Here is a 20,231-nt window from a genome sequence, read left to right as displayed (position 1 = left end):
TATCGAACATGTCAGTGTGCAAGTGGTCATGCAGGGGTCCTTACCTTCGAAGTGGTAGGTGGTCTGGACACGCGCGACCTCCTCAGCGCGTGGTGCCGTGGCGCCCTTGCGTCTGGAGAGGCGGAGGACAAGACCTGTGGATTCGTGGGACTCACCGAAGGCTAGGTGGCAGTATGGGTCCTCTGGGCGGAAGTGGAGCTAGAGGTGGGCACCAGGGTCGGAGCTCTGGACCTAAAAGAGAGGAGGACGACGACGAGAAGAAGCCATCACTTCACTTTGGTAGCACGCGCCGCCCTTTGGAAGCAAGGAGGGGTTAGGGTTCTAAGGAGTACCTTGGCTATGGCGGGGAGGCCACCAAGGTGTCATGACCACGCTACTAAAGCCGATGTATAAGCCTTCTGGACAACAGAGATCGCTGGATAACGTTTTGTAGGACCAAGAAAGATGATTAAAGGGGATGAATATGAGCCTTATCAAATTCTTGGATGTTCTATTCTAATCTTTTCACCCAACGTACATCAAATCAACACACGAAAGCAACAAAACCGATACAAATAAAACACAACAAAAAATCTCTGAAGAGTTATAGCCACAAAAGCTTGCAACGTGATTCATTTAGATTCGAAGAAATAGGCACCGAGTGAAGGGACTCTCTAAATTGATGATCCAGAGGAAAGAAATGATTTAAGATCAACTCATAGATTATTCTTATCCCTCTAGCAACAAGAAGAACAACTCCAACCCGATAGAAAAATTCAGCTCTTCAACGAAAACGAAAATTACAACCGAAAACTAAAAGACTTGCAAACTTCCGAGAAAAGCCAATAGAGGGAAATTATAAGGAGATGAACACAAAATAAGAGAAAATATAAACTTTATTTCTTGCAGATGACTGCCCAATTTTTAGCAGATTACAAAATATTTTTGCTTACAAAAAACTCTCACCTAACATAAAAGCTAAGCTCTTATCTTTCTCTCCTCTAAAACTCTATCATACAAACTCAAATAGCTAACTCAAAAGAGCTCAACCAGCCCTCCCCTCTATTTATAGCCTAGGTTACTTGATTCTTAAGTTTACTAGATTATTGCCAAAATACCCATCTCTTTCAATACACTCATACCTATAACCGATGGTATTTTTGTCTATCTTTTTCTTCGTCCATCGAAGGGCCATGACGCTTTCATAACGTAGCTTTGTCTTGATGCAAGATTCACAATAATGCCATATGCACTTCACACTTTCCCACATTTTTGAGGTCAAACCGTGAAACCGTCTTACATGCTTCTCAAAGCATGACTCACCGCCACTTGCTTACACCTCAAACAAGCCATCCGATGTCAACGCGTGTACTCTGTCTTGCAATCTCGATCATCGACAAGTCTCTCCAGCTTTCGATCCCTCGGGACGCCTTATCACTTGCACAGGCATCCATTTCAGTTGATTTTGTCAACACACCGTATTCACCCACCATCTCATGTCTTGCTTGCCCTCCACATGTACAACTAATATGACACTTTACTCCGCCTAGCCTCTTTGATCGTTCGCCACGAAGCACCTCACTTAGTCTCGATTATCCAGTCGTCGACCGTCAAGTTGCATCTATCACCTACACATGACAAGAAAAACACACACATTTTTTCAATTCCATCTCTAATTAGTTATAATAAAAAATTCATGTAGAAATGCTCATCTCAGAAAAACCATGAATACCAGATGATCCGGTGTACACTCCTTCTGAGTATTGGACCATCCGGTGTGTATAATCCCATCTTCCATTGCACGAATGCAAAAGCTAAAAAAAACACTCTAGTGAAGTCTTCGGTGTACACACCGGACCATCCAGCGTGTACAAAAGCTATTTCTGCACTGAGCCGAGGGAAAACTTCAGGAAAATGCTCCGATGAAGCATCCGGTGTGCACAACTGCTCATCACCGGATCATCTGGCGTTCAACTTTATTCTGGTACCAAGAAACACATCTCCTGGAAAATAGTCCAGTGTTCACATCTCCTTAACACCGGACCATTTGGTTAGGTCATCGATTTTCTCTTTTGAGTCGAAATCCTCCGGTGTGATTTTCTTTTAAACACCGGATCATCCGGTGTGTACGATTTCTCCAACACCGGATCATCCAGTGTGTACGATTTCTCCAACACCGGATCATCCCGTGTGTACATTTTTCTTGGCTTAGAAACAGAAAATGTCAGCTTCCATTTCTCTCCAAAGACAGTTAGTCATAATCATAATCATGTATCATAATACATAGACATGCTCATGAAAGCAAACTCAACTCGGCATAAATATTGTCAATAACTCATCACAAGTAAACCAAGGCATATTTTCACTTGGTTTATCAATCTCCCTTTTGATGAGTCCATTAACAACATACATAAAAACCAAAAAAATAGTGGAAGCACAAAAACCAATTGGCATATCTAAGTGATCAAAAGGCAAAGATAAGCAAGGACAAAATCACTTAGCATAAGAAAGATTTGCAAAAGCCTGAAGCCAAAGCCAAACTATCCGAAGCAAAAAAAAAGAAAAGAAAAGGATCACTCTTTTCTCCCCCTTGATGGCAATAGAGTCATAAACCATTCAAAAGGCACAGTTTTATGTAAATTTTCTTTTTTTTATAACAAGTATCTTAAATCATCCATATATGAAGCAACAACTCGACCAAGTCACGCTATCAAAAATAGTTGCACCATCCTGTTTACACATGTAAGAATATAGTGAGAGCATGACTCATCAAGTGTACTTAAAAATTTATTTACAAGGCATGATCTTTCAAGATCAACTACTTCAATCTTAGAATACATGAAGACTTTAACATTTCATTATGCTTTGAAGAAATTGATTCATTGCTTGAAAGCATCCAAGAAATAGTTCATTTGCAAGAAATTATATGCACCATCAGCCTTACATTTTAACCATACCAAGCCTATATCACACAACAATCTAAAGCTTAAGGCCAAAGGTTTCGGTCATACACAACTTCTTCAATTTCATATCAAAGTGCAATGATAAGCAGTATTGTAAAGAAAAAGTGTGACAATGTATATTTTCTTGATCTTTTGCCTATCAACTATTTTTTAGCATTTAGCACATGACTTTGATAAATCACTTTCAGCTCATTTTAGAAAAGATAAAAGCAATCAAGTAAGTTTGACTATGACAAGATTTAATTCAAATTTTCATTATGATTAAGGAGTTATGACTCAAACTACCCAACTACATGTATAGATGTGAAAGTGCAATAATCTTGTAGCATAAACATGGCTTCAAATGACATATATGTATAAAATACAATGCTCGTTATAATTTCATTTTTTATTATTAGAAAACAAGAAATCCCCCTCACACAATGCCATAGGTGTCGGTGAATCAGGAACCGGGGGTCCCCGAATCCCGATGCCAGGCCAGCAATCCGCCACATGGCGCCATCCCGCGGAGTCTCTTCTGCGAGGTAAAAAAGATTAAGTCCCGGGAGAGGGCGCTCGGGGCCACAGTCGGTGGTCCCCGAGTACCCAAGTTCCCCGATGATCTACGAAGTCTAAGTGACGGGAAGAAAGTGCTCAGGAAGGTATACGGTGGCCCCCGAGCACCCGAATCCCCCGACGATCAGGAAAGCTAAGTACCGGGAGAAATGTGCCCGGAGCCGCCAGCGGTGGCCCCCTGGGCACCCAAGTATCCTGAGGACCCACAGAAGGAAGCTCCGGGAGAGAGTGCTCGGGGCTACGTGCAGCGGCCCCCGAGCGCTCGGTCCCCCGAGGATCCGTACAAGCGTGCCCGGGAGAGAGTGCTCAGGGAGGTGGACAGTACCCCCGAGCACTCGGTTCCCCGAGGATCAAGAAAGGGCATTCTCGGGAGAGAGTGCTCAGGGAGGTGAGCAGTGACCCCCGAGCACTCGGTTCCCTGACGACTCAGAGAGCCCCCCGACAGTGGCCCCAGAGGGGCCCACTGATGAGGTGTCAGCCAGTCAAAGGCCCAAGACCGCATTTAAAGAGCGCGCGTGGCCTGTCATCCCCAACTGCTCCCGCCACGCTCGGTGTCAGTTCCTGCCACATTTTGGCAGAAGGGCGTGGGGTCATTGAATGCACGGGTCCCATCCCGTACCATCCGGCTCGTCTCGGGATAACGTCATAAGGGCCGAGCGTTCCGTCTGCCGCGCTGCTGTGGCAGGAGAACAAGACAGGACGGGCACGTCGGGCCGCTCCGCGGCTGCCCGGTGGGCCCTCTCCACGGTGCCCATTGCTAGTGCATTTATAGTGACGGATGACCGGGCGTGGGACGCATTTTCCACCCTCGGTCACTTCGCACAGAGGCTATGATGACGCCCTTTCCATTTATGGTGTCTCAGAACTCGTGCCTCCCCTCCCGTTCGGGGCACGCTACTGCCGGCGGGTATTTAAAGCCGCTGGCAGCACGGGCAGAAAGAGAAGTCTTTTTTGAAGTTACTCTTTGGGAAGCATTGAAACCTCTGAGCAAGCTCGACAAGTTAGATGATCCCTGAGAAGTTTTGGAGGTAACGAAGAGAAGAGCAGACCGAAGAACAAGGAGCCCCAGGCTCTAAGATAGATAGACATTCTTGTAGCCAGCAACATCCTTGAGAGACATTCTCAAGGCATTTATAGTATCCATACAGGAGTAGGGTGTTACGCCTCCGTGCGGCCCGAACCTGTCTAAACACCAGCACATTTACTTCGTTCTGCATTAGATCATTCCACCCCACCGGCCATCGCGTTCATACCCATTTATTCCTTCGGCGAACATATTCAGATCATCCCCCCGACCAAATCTCTAAAAAGGGGTCCCTCAGGATCCCTGCGACAGGAGTTAACCCTCCGACAGCTGGTGCGCCAGGTAGGGGGGAAGCATCCCTGAATTTGTTTGTTTGTTTCCTTCTGCAGAAAAAATGGCCGGTGGTCATCGCCTCCAGCACTCCGGATCTAGCTCCAGCGGGGAAATGGAGCCCCTCGCACAGGAGGCCCCAGTCGCTGTTGCGTCCCAGCAGCAGCCGCGATCTACACGCGCGGCGTTCCCCTCTAAAGGGGGCCAGGGCGCTGGGCCCAGCAGGGCCGCCGTCGCCATCGCCGGTGCACCACCCAACCCCCAGCAGGCGGCTGAAACTCCTGCCGCCAGTCCGCGTCTGGACAGCGCCGGGCGCCTCTCCGGTGTAGACTCGCCTTCGGCGAGGCCAGTCCCGGGAGCGCGCTGCTTGCGGCGCACGCTCTCCTCAGGCATCCGCTAGTCCAGGCGACGGGGGAAACCCCGGAGGGCCGCTGGCTCCAGGAAGTCACTGCCCTAGTCGGCACGGCCCGCCGCCAGGTGCTGGCCGAGAGTTCCCGCGCCACCACCCAGCGTGGTGCCGCTAGGACCGGCCCATCGTCGAGTGGCGTTCGCGCTGGCCGGGGGACCTCCAGGCGGAGCGCCGCCCCCTGGCCACTTCCGGAACCCCGGACCTCCGCTTACACCTCAACGAGCGGAGAGGCATCGAAGACGCGCACGTCACTCTCGAGCGCCAACGGCAGACCCAGCAGGAGGCTGAAGCTGAGGACCAAGCCTCCTCTTTGCCGGCCCATGATCACCGGGGCTCCCCGGCTCACCAGCGTTCACCGCCCAAGGGCGCTGCTCGCGCTGCAGGGTACGGCACCGGGTGCCGTGCCTTCACCAGTGAGCTCCGCCGGATCAAATGGCCCACCAAGTTCCGCCCCGAGCTGCCAGAGAAGTACGACGGGTCCATCGACCCCGTCGAGTTCCTCCAGATATACACCACCGCTGTCCAGGCGGCTGGTGGCAGCGAAAAGCTTCTGGGATGATCTTTGCCACCAGTTCATGGCTAATTTTCAGGGCACATTCACGCGCCCCGGCCTGGAGTGCGACCTCTATGCCGTCAAGCTACAAATAAGAGAGGTACCCAAAAAATAACAAGTATTCGAGGTACTCTTCCTATCAATCCTATAACTAGCAAAGTCTGCATCCAAAAAATCTTGAAGAGTAAGTGAAGAAGATGCAGAAAACCAAAGACCATATTCAAGGGTGTGCTTGAGATACCTCAAGATGCACTTCACTGCTTGGCGATGGAATGTCATTGGTGATGCTTGGAAGCGAGCACACAAGCACACGATAAAGTGAATGTCGGGTCTTGTTGCCGTTAGGTACAAGAGTGAGCCAATCATGCTCTTGTACTCTCGCTGGTCTACTGCCTCATCATCTTCATCCGGATCAAATGAAGTCAAGGTATCCATCGGTGGCACCTAAGGCTTTGCACCGCTCATGTCAAATGTCTATATCCAATATGTACTTCGTCTGGTGGACGAAAGTAACTTGCTTGCATTGCTTGATTTGGAGCCCAAGGAAGAAGTTGAGCTCACCCATCATCGACATCTCGAATTCCTTACTCATAGTTTATGCAAACTTGCCCACAAGAGTATGAGATGAGCCACAAAAATGATATCATCCACATAAATCTGAACAAGTAGAAAAGCATTGTAATGCTTAAAGGTGAACAAGATTTTATCTATAGACCCCATCACATACTCATGCTCTAGCAAGAAAGACTTAATCCTATCATACCAAGCCCTAGGCGCCTGTTTAAACCCATAAAAACCTTCGGAAGCTTGTATACTCTATGTGCGTAATTGGGGCACTCAAAACCAGGTGTTGTTTGACATAGACTTCTTCTTGTATAAACTCATTTAGGAATGCACTTTTGATATACATTTGATACAACAAGTGACCAAACTCAGCTTCGATACTAATTGTAGGACAGAGAAAGATGGATAGGGGGTGAATAGGACCCTCACCAAATTCTTAGACGCCTATTCCAATCTTTTCACCCAACACACTTTAAATCAACACGCAGAAGCAATGAAACAGAGAGAAATAAAACACAACAAAAATATCTGAAGAAAGCATGACTCTCATGGATGAATTTGAATTCTAGGTTCCATAGGAATCAATTCCAAGAGCCATAGCCATAAAAAGCTTGCAACTTGATTCACTTAGATTCGAAGAAATAGGCACCAGGTGAAGAAAGTCTTCAAGTTGATGATCTAGAGGAAATGATGGTTTAAGATCAACTCATAGATGATTCTTATCCCTCTAGCAACAAGAAGAACAATTCCAACGCGATGGAAAAATTCAGCTCTTCAACAAAAACAAAAATCATAACCGAAAATCGAAAGATTTGCAAACTTGCAAGGGAAGCTAATAGAGGGAAACTAGAAGGAGATGAACACAAACACAAGAGGAAATATAAACTTTATTTCTTGCAGAGGAACACCCTATTTTCGGCATATTATAAAAAAAATTCTTACAAAAAGCTCTCACCTAACACAAAGGCTAAACTCTCATCTTTCTCTCCTCTAAATCCCTAGCACATAATCTCAAATAGCCGACCTAAAAGGGCTCAACTAGCCCTCCCCCTCTATTTAAAGCCTAGGTTTCTTAACCGCTAAGTTTACTAGATTGTTCCTAAAATACCCATCTCTTTCAATATACTCCTACCTACCACTGAGGGCATTTGGTCCATCTTTTTTCTTTGTCTATCGAACGACCGTGGTGCCTTCATAACTTAGCTTCGTCTCGATGCAAGTTTCGTGATGATGCCACGTGCACTCATACTTCCCCATTGTTTTGAGGCCAAACCGCGAAACCGCCTCACACGCTTCTCAAAGCATAACTCACTGTCACTTGCTTACACCTTAGCAAGCCACCCGATGTTGACACGTGTACTCCATCTTGCGATCTCGATCGTCGACAAGTCTCTCCCGCTCCCGATCCCTCGGGCCACCTTGTCACTTGTACTGGCATCCTTTTCGCATGACTTTCTCCATACGTCGTCTTCGTCCACCATCTCATCCTTGCCTGCTCTCCACGTGTACAACTAAGATTACTCTTGACTCCACCCGACTTCCTAGATTGTCTAGCACCAAGCACCCCGCTTAGCTTCGATCATCCCGCCGTCGACCATCAAGTTGCATCCGTCACCTACACATGACAAGACAAGCACACACGTTTCTCCAATTCCATCTCTAATTAGTCATAATAAAAAAATTCCTATAGAAATGCTTATCTCAAAAAAATTTATGAACACCGGATGATCCAGCGTACACTCCTTCTAAGCATCGGACTATTCGGTGTGTGTAATCAAATCTTCCACTGCACGAATGCAAAAACTCTAGAAAACACTCCGGTGAAGCCTCCAGTGTACACACCGAACCATCCGGTGTGTAGAAAAGCTCTTTCTCTACTAAGCCAAGGGAAAACTTCTAGAAAATGCTCCGGTGAAGCATCCATGTGCACAACTACTCATCACCGGACCATCCGGCATTCAACTTCATTCTGGCACCAAGAAACACATCTCCTAAAAATTGTCCAATGTTCACACCTCCTTAACACCGAAGCATCCGGTGAGATTATCGATTTTCTCTTCTGAGTGAAAATCCTATGGCATGATTTTCTTCTGAACATCAGATCATCCGGTGTGTATTATTTCTTCAACACCGGATCATCTGGTGTGAGGTCGGCTTGCTATGTTGCTTGCGTAATGAAAGAAAAAGGAGGCAGTTGGGGAGATGCAGGGTGGGCATACGTGGAGGAGAGTGATGAGAAAGAGTATGATGAGAATGTCGATCATGATGGTGCACATTCATTGGATTATCTGACTGAACCGACCGGTGAGGTAGACGAGGGAGAACGAATCTCTTCTCTAATTGAATAGATGGAGCGGGATGATCTTGAGGCTGACGAATTTCCTGAGTATGACATCTCGGATGATGAGGACGATGCTCATGTTCACGCGGACTGGAACAATCCTAACTTTAACAACCTTGTGGTCAATGAGGGGAATCAGGTGCCCTGGGAGTATACACAGAATGAGGTCACCGAAGGTGCTAGGTATCCTACCAGTCAGGCTATGAAGGATGCCATGACTCAATAGGTGACATCGCTTCGATGACAGTTTTATGTTGTCAAGTCAAGCAAGAAGGAATATGATGTCAAGTACGTGAAGGAGGGTTGCCCGTGGCGGGTGCATGACTTTAAGGAGAAGTGGGTTATTGGGAGGTGTCGATTGTGGTCGACCACACTTTCACGATGGACAAACTTGAGTTCAGCCACAAGAACATCACCTTAGCCTTTGTTGCCAATGTGATGTACGTTCAGATTGTGAACAATGTGAACTACGAATCAGGCAAATTAAGGAGGAATACAAGTACACTATCAGCTATAACAAGGCATGGAGGGCGAAAAGGAAGGCAATTGAGATGAGGTTCACGTATTGGTCCAGTGTGCAGACATACCACACGTACCCGAACTTCGTTCACCAGTTTGATGAGTTGACAGTGAATGACGTCCGCCGGAGGACATACATCGATGCGCTCCACTTGGACTTTCGGTGTTGTGCTTACGAGACCGGGAGTATTGGCTCACGTGGTGTGCCCTTGTCTACAACATCTACGTCAAGAAGTACTCACAGCATCACATCATGTGACAGTTCAGGAAGTTCCAGTCGTTCTCCCTCCCGGTCACTATAACGGTGCCTACCAACATACATAAGTGCGTAACAATATATATATATATATATATATATATATATATATATATATATATATATATATATATATATATATATTCATTGTACACAATGCAACATGTTAACACAATTGTTTATGTTTTTTCAAGTTGGCACGCAGGGGAGGCTCATAGCACGAGCACGTTTGCGACTCATGTGCAGACGTGGGTTGACAAATGGGACCATGCTGTCGAGAACATCATCGACGAGGATCAGCCACACTCTGAGGAGGCGTACGCGGATTACTTATCCTAGTTCGTGGCTAGAACGCGCACCCAGGTCACGTACACATCGACCGAGCTTCCACAGCACGTCCCCAACATTCGTGACACGTATTCGATGCGTTCACTTGAGGTATGTACAATACTATCGACTCCTCATTTACTTCAATTGTTGCTAAAAAAATGAATAATAAAATGGAACTTTTATTTGCAGAGGGACATTCTGCACTAGATTGACGTCGAGGCACAGACGACCAAGGTCCAGATCAACAATGGCCTCAAGGTTCCCAGTGATGAGGTGAGCACGGTGTTAGGTCAGATTATCTGGTAGGTGAACAAGTTGTTCAAGGTGCTCAACTGAAGGTCATCATCAGATGTTGAGACGGGAGCACGAGCGTTTACTCCTCTCCCGGCACTCCCATCTGTGATGTTCGCCGAGCCACCGGAACCACCGGTACGTCCGACCTTCGTCACCAAGCCGTCGAGACTGCCTTCCAACCCAACTTCTCAACACTACTATGGTGGCCCCTAGGTGAGGCAGTCCTTCTCTGGGGCCACTGACCCACACTGCAGTGTTGCCTGGGCTATGCATTCTTTCTCTGGCACCGGTGACCCCCGCTACAGCGTCACAGCGTTCAGGCTAGCCTTCAATGGTACCGGTGACCACTTCTACGCCAATAGTGGGTCCACGCAGCCTTCTGGCGTGGAACTGGGTCCTTCGACTTCTCACATCCTCGGCTCGGGTACGATACTGCCTTCATGCATAATCAATTGTTACATAAGTAACATTTTATCGGTGATAACATGTTATCTTTGCTATTCCATGTGCAGAGATCAACGATCTACAGGACGCAGAGGCACAAGGTAGCTACATGGAGTTGCTCACCAGGGAGGGTACTCAGGTCTGTGGGTACTCGTACATCTTCGGAGAGAGTGACGAGCTCGGTGCGTCACAGTTACCTGGCATACCACTTACCGGGACACAGCCCTCCCAGAATAACTACACCACTCCACCGCTCGCTGCACAACCTATGTGGACGATCGTGCCACCGGACACGCTAACGTACTCAGCTAACCAGATGAGAGTGCAGAGGTGCAGTGTCCCGAGGGCCGATGCAACCAGGGGGTCATCCCCAAGAGGGGACATAACCTATAGGCTACTAGGTTATTGTTAGTTTCATAGTCTTATGTTATTATTGGTGTTATGGTACTACGGTAGTGTCAGTGCAATGCTATTTTCTTCATGCTACTATGTTATTATTGTTGTTATAATATCATTAATGTACCATGTTTTTGTTTTGTAATTCTATTTGGACCATACACTCGTACCACGATCATTCTGTAACAATCATAATAAACATGTCAACCAAATGTTCAATAACATATACAATACCCCTAGTAGTGTACCGGAGTTTCGCCTAACATGCCTTAGGGAATGTAAAAAGCCTGAACATCGATGGGATGATACACAAATTGCAACGTCGTCCTAACAGTGCTTCTAGTCGTACTGACTTAGAGTGAACTACGAGGAGGCACCTGAGTCCCAATAATCACCATCCCAATTGTTGCACAGGCTAGTGCACCACAATTTGATGCATACAGAAGTGTCCTCCAGGTGTATTACAGGAGGACTTGGCATATTATCAACCTCCCTCTGCAAGTCGAAGATTTGGTCTCGCAGGTGGTGCACGCAATCTTGGATATGCTGCAGAACAGGAGGATCAACCCATCTTGTGTACTGGCAGTTATCGAGGTCGTCGTCGGAGACCTGCAGAAATGTGAAGGTCAATATGTATAATATTTTCAAAAAATGACACGGACGGTCATGGTGATATAATTCTCACCCTACCAAGAGGACATTGGAAGAATCAACACCCCCCATGAAAGGTCCCTTCGTACATCTAAACGACACAATCGTAGCCGTGGGAGCACTTGGGCCATGGCTCATTCGGGTGCTCGTAAATCCTTAGGTGACTTGGAGGACGAAAATAACTCCTATCTTGCAAAGGGAAGTTGTACAGAGGCTCCTTGTACTCAGTTGGACCAAACGAACCCTCTCATCTCACCGATAGCCTACCCGCCCCCTTCTTCCTCATCCCCTCCCGCCCTACCCTCCATTGATCATTGCTGCTTCAGTTTCTAGAGACATGAGCCTTTTATAGATACATTAAAGCAGCTCATGTTCTTTTACAACGATGTAATATTTGTGTTACCCGCACACATGCAATCGTGATAATAAAACATGTACTCTATTTTCAGACATAGCCTTTTTAGACTATGATAATAATTGTCTTTTCTTGCCGCCTCGAAACAGGTCGTCATGGATTCCTGGAGGAACCACCCTATGGGATTGCCACAATGGCACGAGCGTCCATTGTGCAGGTGTGGCGATCGAGCTCAAATGTCGACGTCCTTCAAGGTCCAGACTTTTGGTAGGAGGTTCTTTATGTGTCTGGAGCTTGCCGACGATTTCATGGTGTGTCTCTCTCTTTGCCTTTGTCCACACCTCCTAATTATAACTTCACATCACTTCTAACTTCGGGTTTTTTATCCTAAGCCTTGTCATTTCAAGGAATAGATCGACCTTGTCAGGCCTTCGTACTGCATGGGCTACATCACAGAGGCCAAAACAAAACGTGAGTATGAGATTAGGATGGAGGAAGCATGGCTGAGGTAGGAGGCATAGCACGAGCGACAACAAGAATGTCAACGCTGAGAACAATAACATAAGTGACATGCCGAGGAACTTCAGAGGAGTGAGAAGGGAAATCATTTCCGACAAGATATTCTAAGGAGGCAGGAGGTCGAACTTCAAAGGTGTGAAGCACTCCTACACCGGCAAGACGAGGCTAAGTGTGAAGCGGTACATCAATGAAGGGGGAGACATCCCTGGCCCACCTAGTAGAAGACTTTTTCCTATCCACATCAATGTAATATCCGCGCTCTGCCAAATGTTCTTTCAATCTTGTGGCACTATTGTCTTTCTTTTACTTATTGAAGTAATCGCACCTAAACCCCGGGGCCAAATTGTCCCGGTGTTGCCACGCCATATATCTATCCGCCATCGATTAGTTTGTATCGTCTCTGTTGGAAGAAGAAAACTCAATGGTTAACCTACTAATAATTATGTCCATGCATGTTAAATTGATAAACATATGTTGTCATGTTGCTAGTCATGCATAAATATCTCAAGAAATAATTAACTTCAACGAATATTAACAACATTTGTCGGTACAAGGTAACCGACACAATAGGGTCAATAACCGAGCGAATCAACCACTAAATCATCCTAATCTGCCACACAATGAACTGCCGCTCTACTAATAACGATTACCGAACATATTATACATAAAATTGCTAGTAAATGGTCGATTAACTTGAACGAATATTAACAACATTTGCCTGTATAAGGTAACCGACGCAATAGGGTCGATAACCGAGTGAATCAACCACTAAATCTTTCTAATCAACCACACAACGTACTGTCACACTACTAATACCAATTACCGAACATATTGCACAAAAAATCGCTACTAAATGGTCGATAACCGAGCGCATCAGGCACTACATCGTCAGAATCGACCGCACAAGTACCTACCGCCCATCTCGCCACTATTACCGATCGAATAACACGAGAAATCACAGGGAAAAGCTCGGTTACCGAACAGGCTTCGTCGATAATCGCTCTGCGTCAGGGAGTCCGTGCTGCTCTTTGAAGTCGGACGGTAATTGCTGCGATGCGGTCGGTTACCGAGCCTATCCGCTCGAGAATCGTCGCTCGGTCGCCGGATTCACGCCGGAGTGCCGCGGATTTGGCCGGCCGGGCGATGAAGGTGTTGTTTCGACTGTGGAGAGGAGCGTGGGGAAATTTCTCTGTGCACAGAGCTGACTAGTACGCCGAGGAACCTTATCCCTTCCAGCTGGGCCGAAACAGGCCGATTTTACTGTGCATTCAGCCCGTTTCGGCCTTTACAGCTTCTCAGCCTGTTTAACCGACTACCCCATTTTGATCGCCTATTTGGTGACGCAAACGACATGTTTTTTTAAAAATTCTTTGCACAGATACTCTTAGAATTACCTCTAGTTTTTTATAAAAAAATTTATAAATTTTTTAAGATTTTTCAAATTAATTTGAATTTTTTAATTTAAATTTGATTACCGGTCGCATTACAAAACCGACAGACGGAGAGGATCGATTACCGTGCATTTCGAACGGTAACCGGCGTATTTCTTTACCCTGCTTACATGACACCGCTCGTGCTCAGCTCGTCATCCCCTCGGCCCATCCTTTCCTTCTGCGCTTAAAACCTTATCGCCGGCCCAACCCCACCCACCCAACTCTCAAGCAGTTCTTCGTCTTCACCGCGATCGACTGAGCGATGGATCCCAGTCGCCACTCGATGTTTCCCCGCGCCGCCTTCGCCTGTGTTCGCACCACGTCTGGCGCCCGCCTATGGTGCCATCCTCCTCCGTCAAGACACCTCCAGGTATGGCGCCTTGCTTGTCTCCTGCTCCGATGTTGCTGTTGTGACGGCGCAGGACACTGAGCGGATCGTAGGTACGCTGCGCGGACATGCTCCCTCCTCCTCTGATTGGATTATGCATTGCCTATGGCCGTCAGTTAGGATGGATTTCGTTGATCTGACAAGTCTGTGCTTCTCCGCACGGTTTGGTAGTTCCGAATTGTGATGGATCCGGTTTGCATTGGGAATCAATCCTATGGAACCTTGGGAAGAAGAACGGGTAGCTGAGATCTACCACTAGCTGCGCAGGGAGGTGCTGGTGGTGCAGGGGCCATCCTTGCGAGGCCATGCAGGTGCCCCTCACTCCGCAAGACCTGTAGTAGAAGAGAGACCTGGAGATCAGGAGGAGGAGCGTCACATTCTTCCTGGTACGACGACCCCTCCAACTTAGGGTAGGGATAGCATCGGGTACAGTTTACCTGCATGCCTGTGGGTAAAAATCATATTGGGTGTAGGTTTACGATGTATTCTTTACCCGTAGACCTATATACAGATTTGATACTAAACATAACGAGAAGAGAAATGGGTATGAAATAGTTGTACTCGTACATGCTTTGCTCGTGTACCCGCTTCAATCATCTGAGCACCGGCCGCTGCCACCCCTGCCCCGGTCCACCCCACCTCGCATACGGGTGTGTCTGCGGGTAGCAAGTGCGGGTGCCAGTTTTTACCCGTGATGGGTAATCGATGTGAAAGCGAGTTTAAAAATTAGCTTGTGGGTACGATTTGTATAGCTTCTATCCATAGGTATTGTGCCCGTTTGCATCCTATTCTAGCTACAAGCAGCCATGTGATCGATCTTCACTGCAGCCACACGCATGGCACAGCGGAGGGGATTTGCTAGCTGCTCAGAGTGGAGTCGAGGTGTTTTTTTTGCTGCAAGTTTGGAACAAATCTTATTAGTTACAGGAAAATAGTACGAAAGATATAACCCGACGGGCATCCAAAAACCGACAGAACCGATAGATGCAGGTTCAATTGCCAATTTTTGTCCGTTTACACTTTCAAATCCAGGTCAGGCTGAGGCTAGTGGGTTTTGGGTTGGGCATTTGGATGTATTGAAGGGACTTATTCTGTTTTCTTTTTCTAAATAAAAGTACCAGCAATTTTCAATATTGGTAAGCCTGCTATCTAAATCAAATATTTTTCAGGCAACAATGATCTGAACCACATTACCAGAAGTCCAGAACCAAAGACTTCTGTATGGAACTGTTTGCTGATAGTATGATACAGCATTGAAGCAGTGATTTTGTGAAAGATGCTATAATATGTGCACCAGTGCGTTGCATATTCTCACTGGAATTGCAAATTTGGGTAGGAGATAATTGTTTGTGTGAATCATTGCTTAAAACCCCCCTTATCTGTGACGGCAGAAATCTTTTGGGCGGAAATAAATCAAAGCTATGTAACGCTGCTCTACCTCTGTTACTTTCACTTCTCTGTGCGCACATTAAAATTAGAAATGTGAACTGGATTTTTCGTTGTGCTTGACACCATTGAAGCTTAGGTTCGTAATTTCTTTCACAGTTGATGGACGATCCACAGTTAGTGGGAACATTTCTGGCGTGTTAGTTGCAGTGGAATACCTTACCATGATTATAAGGTAATTTTGATCCGCTTGTCTCTAAATAGTAAAAGATTTATAGTTCGGTTTGACAGTTTGGATGCTGTTTAGGTATATGATTCAGGGCTTTTTCCGATTCTCTTTCTCGTTTCCATTTCCTTTATTTTCTCTCATCTCTAACAATTTTCCTTCGAGAGGAATCGCGAAAGGAAATAAGAGAGAATTCTGTTCTGAAGAGAATGATCTTAAGAATCCCTTCATGATGAAAACTATGAAGAAAAACCATTAGAACGCTGAAATAAATAAAAATTACTTCACGACGTGAATCTGAATCACGAAGGAAAACAGTTGGCCTTAATCTTAGTGCGACAAGCCACCTGAGAAGGTGATGCACACAACTTCACTTAATCAGGTGCCATCTTCAGTCTGTTTTTCTCATTTATGAATTGCTTGATATTCTGCATAGTAGTTTGTTACCTGGCATATGCTGTTATTTTCTTTAATGATTGTACTTTGTTCAGAACACGCATAGTTTTCGTTGGTGTTCTAATCTTGTTTGATGTGTATAATAGATCATAGTTTTCTAGTTACATAGAGTATGCCAGTATATAGCTAGATAAGTACACCGGTGGCCTCTCCCCTTATCTTTCTTACGCAAGTACCTACTGCGGTCTGTAAGGTTCATGCTTGCAGGGGTTTCGCCACAAGGATCTAGGCGGACTTAAGAGTTGGAGACAGGCCACAAGACTCAACAACTTCAAATGATTCCACGTCCTGGTCCTCCGGCAGCTCCCAGTCAAAATGGTATAGCAAATTGGCCAGTGCAAGCTCAACGAGGCGCGTCGCGAACGCAATGGCAGGGCATCCCCTCCTCCCCGCACTGAACGGTATGAACCGGAAGTCTTTGCCAGTGTAGTCAATGGCATTGTGCATGAACCTCTCTGGCAGGAACTCGTCGGCATTCTCCCAGTATTCGTTGTCCCTCCCGATCGCCCATGCGTTGATAATGACCCGAGTCTTGGCAGGGATGTCGTAGCCGTGGAGTTTGGTGTCCCGGATCGTTTCTCGGGGGAGAAGTATTGGCACCGGTGCATGCAACCGCATGGCTTCTTTCAGGGACGCCTGCAGTCTGCTCATCGTCCCCAGCTGCTCCTCTAGGACTCCTCGTGCCCCCGCAACTTGTCTCACCTCCGCTTGTACTTTCTCCATCTCTTTTGGGTTCTTGATTAGCTCGGCCATTGCCCACTCTACCGACTTGGAAGTTGTATCGGTTCCTGCAATAAACATGTCCTGCAGCAAGAAATTTACATCAGTATAAACATTAACGCCACTGTGCTAGTGCAAATGAGCCCTTAATCCTCAGGACTTACGAGGATGAGTCCCTTGACATCGATTCTGTCCATCTTAAACCCCTCGCTGCCCTCCCTGACCACTGAAAGCAAATCGTCAAGGAGGTCACCAGCCTTGCCGTCGTTTTCGGAGCTCTTCTCGTGCTCCTGGAGTGCTCTCTCCAAAACTTCGTCAAGCTTGCTCGCCGTCCTCTTTATCCTTGAGTCGAGCCCCGTCGCCCAGTCCACCCACCAGAATAGCGGGAACATGTCGCTTACCGCGATCGTTTCAAGAAGATCAGCGACCTCATCCATCATCTCGCGGACCACTCCGGGCTCCATGCCTCCGAGCTTGTTGCCGAACGCTGCCTTTGAGATGATAGTGTACCCTAAAGTGATGACCAGCTCACTCACATTAACCCCTTGACGCTGGCCACTGGCCGCGCGGATCCGCTCCACCAAGGACGCGACCTCCTCCTCCCGGAGCGCGCGGAAGGAGTCGACCCGCTTCGTGCTGAGGAGGTGCGAGACGGCGATGCGGCGGAGTTGGCGCCACCGCTCGCCGTAGGGGCTGAAGGCGATGTCCCGGCAGTCGTACATCAAGCCGCGGGCCGTGTGCTGCTGCGGGCGGCCACAGAAGACGTCGTCCTGGGTCTTAAGCACCTCCTCGGCCATGGAGACCGAGGAAACCACGAGGGTGGGCACGGTGCCTAGCCGGAGGAGAAAGAGTGGGCCATGGTGCCGTGCGAACTCCTGCAACTTCCCATGGTGGTGTCCCCGGCCGAGCTGGTGCAGGTTGCCGATGATGGGCAGGCCTGGAGGCGAAGGCAGTACTGCTCGGCGGCCATCTTTACGGCCTGCCCGGAGGCTTCGAACGATGAAGAAACATGACACCACGAAGAGCAGGGGGAATAGTATGTTAGAGTCGAGCTGAACGGAAGCCATGAGTAGTAGAGCTTTACGAGCGTACGATGCGACACTCCGACACGCACACACTCGCAACCGGGAACGGTGCTTATACTGAACAGCTAAGGCACCTGTGGACACAGAATGCTGCTATCGGTTCATGGATCATGGCCACAATGTATAAGATCAGACTCCAAAAAAATGCAAGGCAAGGCAAGACCAAAGCCACACACTGCAGGCTGATGAGTTCGATGCCAATTTTCCACGTGGGGCTCATTTTTTTTTCCTGCTTCACAACCACACCGTGGAGGGGCTAACACGTCTGTGGATGTACACACATATGCATGTTTATAGCCGCAATATAAAAGATCAGGTTCTAAAATATCTATGGTGAGGCAGGGCTAAGAACTCAGAGGAACGAAGTCAATGTTGCAATCGAGAGTGGCGACATCGGGGCACTGGGAGGCGATTACGATTCAGCCCGAGATGAAGTAAGTTTACGAGAATATAAGGGAGAATTGTGTTGTTGATGACGAATGATTGATGGAATTATTGATTTGGAGCTTTCGGTTCTGCATAGCATATTTTAATTGTGTTTGATTATATTTATGGTTAACCGGTAGTGAAAATAGAGGATGGCGGAGAGACATATTTTTTAGCTCATGATGTGTATGTGTATAGATACGACATGTTGGTCAAAAGCAAGACGGTGAAGGGCAAGTGTAGGCTTGATTCCGACAGACCGTGCGAGGCCAGGTGGAGCTATGGACAATCCGCATCTCTCATATGGATGGCGTAAGAAAATATGGTGGGAAGAAAATGTGATAAAGATGGCGTTGACCAAGTCAAGGCGGAAAGGCGATGGCAAGTCAAGAGGCGGCCCGATGGCGAGAGCGCAAAGACTTGAAGGCGCCAAATGTCATAGCGGAGGTCAGACACATGTCAACATCGAGGAGTCGTGCTTGTAGGAGCATGCAAGGTGGTTTTTTCGGCTTCCCCTCAAAACCGGAGGTAAAGTTGGAGGATGCGTGACATCATCATGAAGCTTGTGTGGAGACGAAGCAGAGTCGTGAAGGCGTCGCGCCCATCCGATGAACTACAAAAGAGTTGAACCATTTTGCCCATCGAGGATAATATCTATGTATTAGTCTTTAGGGGCATTTTAGGAATTGTCTATTTACCTATATATGTGGGAGAGGGCTCGTGCACATAGACCTCTCCAGGACCTATTTTCATTTGGATATTTCTTAGGCTTGGTTAGAGTTTCAATGTGAGAAGTTATGGTTCATAGCTCTAAACTTAATCTCATCAAAAGTGGGAGGATGAAGGGTGGCTTCTAAGCCATGTATCTATGAATCTTACAATGTTCTTATTTCTATTCATCAGTTGTTTAGCAAATTTATGATGTTGTTGATCTCTCTCATTTTAATCTCTTGTTCTCCAAGATTTGGTTGATTTTTCACACTTTGCTTTTGGCAGCGATTTCGAGTGATTTTGTTGGGGCAAAAGGTTGCTAGAACATGTGTGAGAACATCTAGAGTGATTCCAAAACGATTTCCTCACACGAGCACCTTTTAGTTATTTTTCTCTAAAATTTCCCTCTCTGCGTGATTTTGGTCAAATCCACAAAATCAAGGGTGAATTCTTTATCTCTTTGAGAAGATATTTTGGATAAAGATTCACCATGTACTTGAGAAGCTTTGGCTAAAATTTCACTGGATTTGAACCACGTTTGGTTGGTTTTCTAGTTTAAATTTTAAGTTCTAAGGTGCTGTTTTTTAGTTTTGCTATCAGTTCAGAACTTCCGGTTCCTATCCTGAACATCCTTGAATAGCGTTTTCAGCAATCAGATCTTTTTCAGACTTTCTTGTAGGCCAGTGCATTGGTCGGGTTCTATCCATCTGGTCAAAGTTACTATTCATCAGTATTTGTCATAATTATTGTTCATTAGTACTGGTCGGAATACCGTTTATCAGTACTGGTCAAAGTACTGTTCTTCAGTACTGGTTAGAGTACTATTCATCAGTACTAGTCGAAGTAACGTTAATTAGTATTGGTCGGAGGTACTGTTCATCAGTAATGGTTGGAGTACTGTTCATCAGTACTAGTCGG

The 20,231-nt window shown here is 46.8% G+C and overlaps 1 protein-coding gene and 1 long non-coding RNA gene across 3 annotated transcripts; one reads left to right on the top strand and one right to left on the bottom strand.

The window, feature by feature from the left end:
- The first annotated feature begins 14,077 nt into the window (after nt 1–14,077).
- On the top strand, nt 14,078–17,215 carry LOC133924270 (uncharacterized). 2 transcript variants are annotated; one of them, XR_009910791.1, is made up of 4 exons: nt 14,078–14,285; nt 15,473–15,924; nt 16,579–16,772; nt 16,911–17,215. It is a non-coding gene; the product is annotated as an uncharacterized LOC133924270 (long non-coding RNA). The 2 variants fall into 2 exon arrangements; XR_009910792.1 differs by lacking the exon at nt 14,078–14,285 and adding an exon at nt 14,295–14,689.
- Nucleotides 16,597–18,259, bottom strand: LOC133924269 (cytochrome P450 71A1-like). The gene is made up of 2 exons (XM_062369732.1): nt 17,256–18,259; nt 16,597–17,175 (listed from the first exon to the last, which is right to left on the bottom strand). The coding sequence occupies exons 1-2, from the start codon at nt 18,156–18,158 to the stop codon at nt 16,597–16,599; spliced, it is 1,482 nt and encodes a 493-aa protein (XP_062225716.1). The 5' UTR covers nt 18,159–18,259.
- Nucleotides 18,260–20,231: the final 1,972 nt, after the last annotated feature.

This window comes from Phragmites australis, chromosome 7, assembly GCF_958298935.1.
Source record: "Phragmites australis chromosome 7, lpPhrAust1.1, whole genome shotgun sequence".
NCBI classification, from domain to species: domain Eukaryota; kingdom Viridiplantae; phylum Streptophyta; class Magnoliopsida; order Poales; family Poaceae; genus Phragmites; species Phragmites australis.
This window is presented reverse-complemented; position numbering and strand designations above follow the sequence as displayed.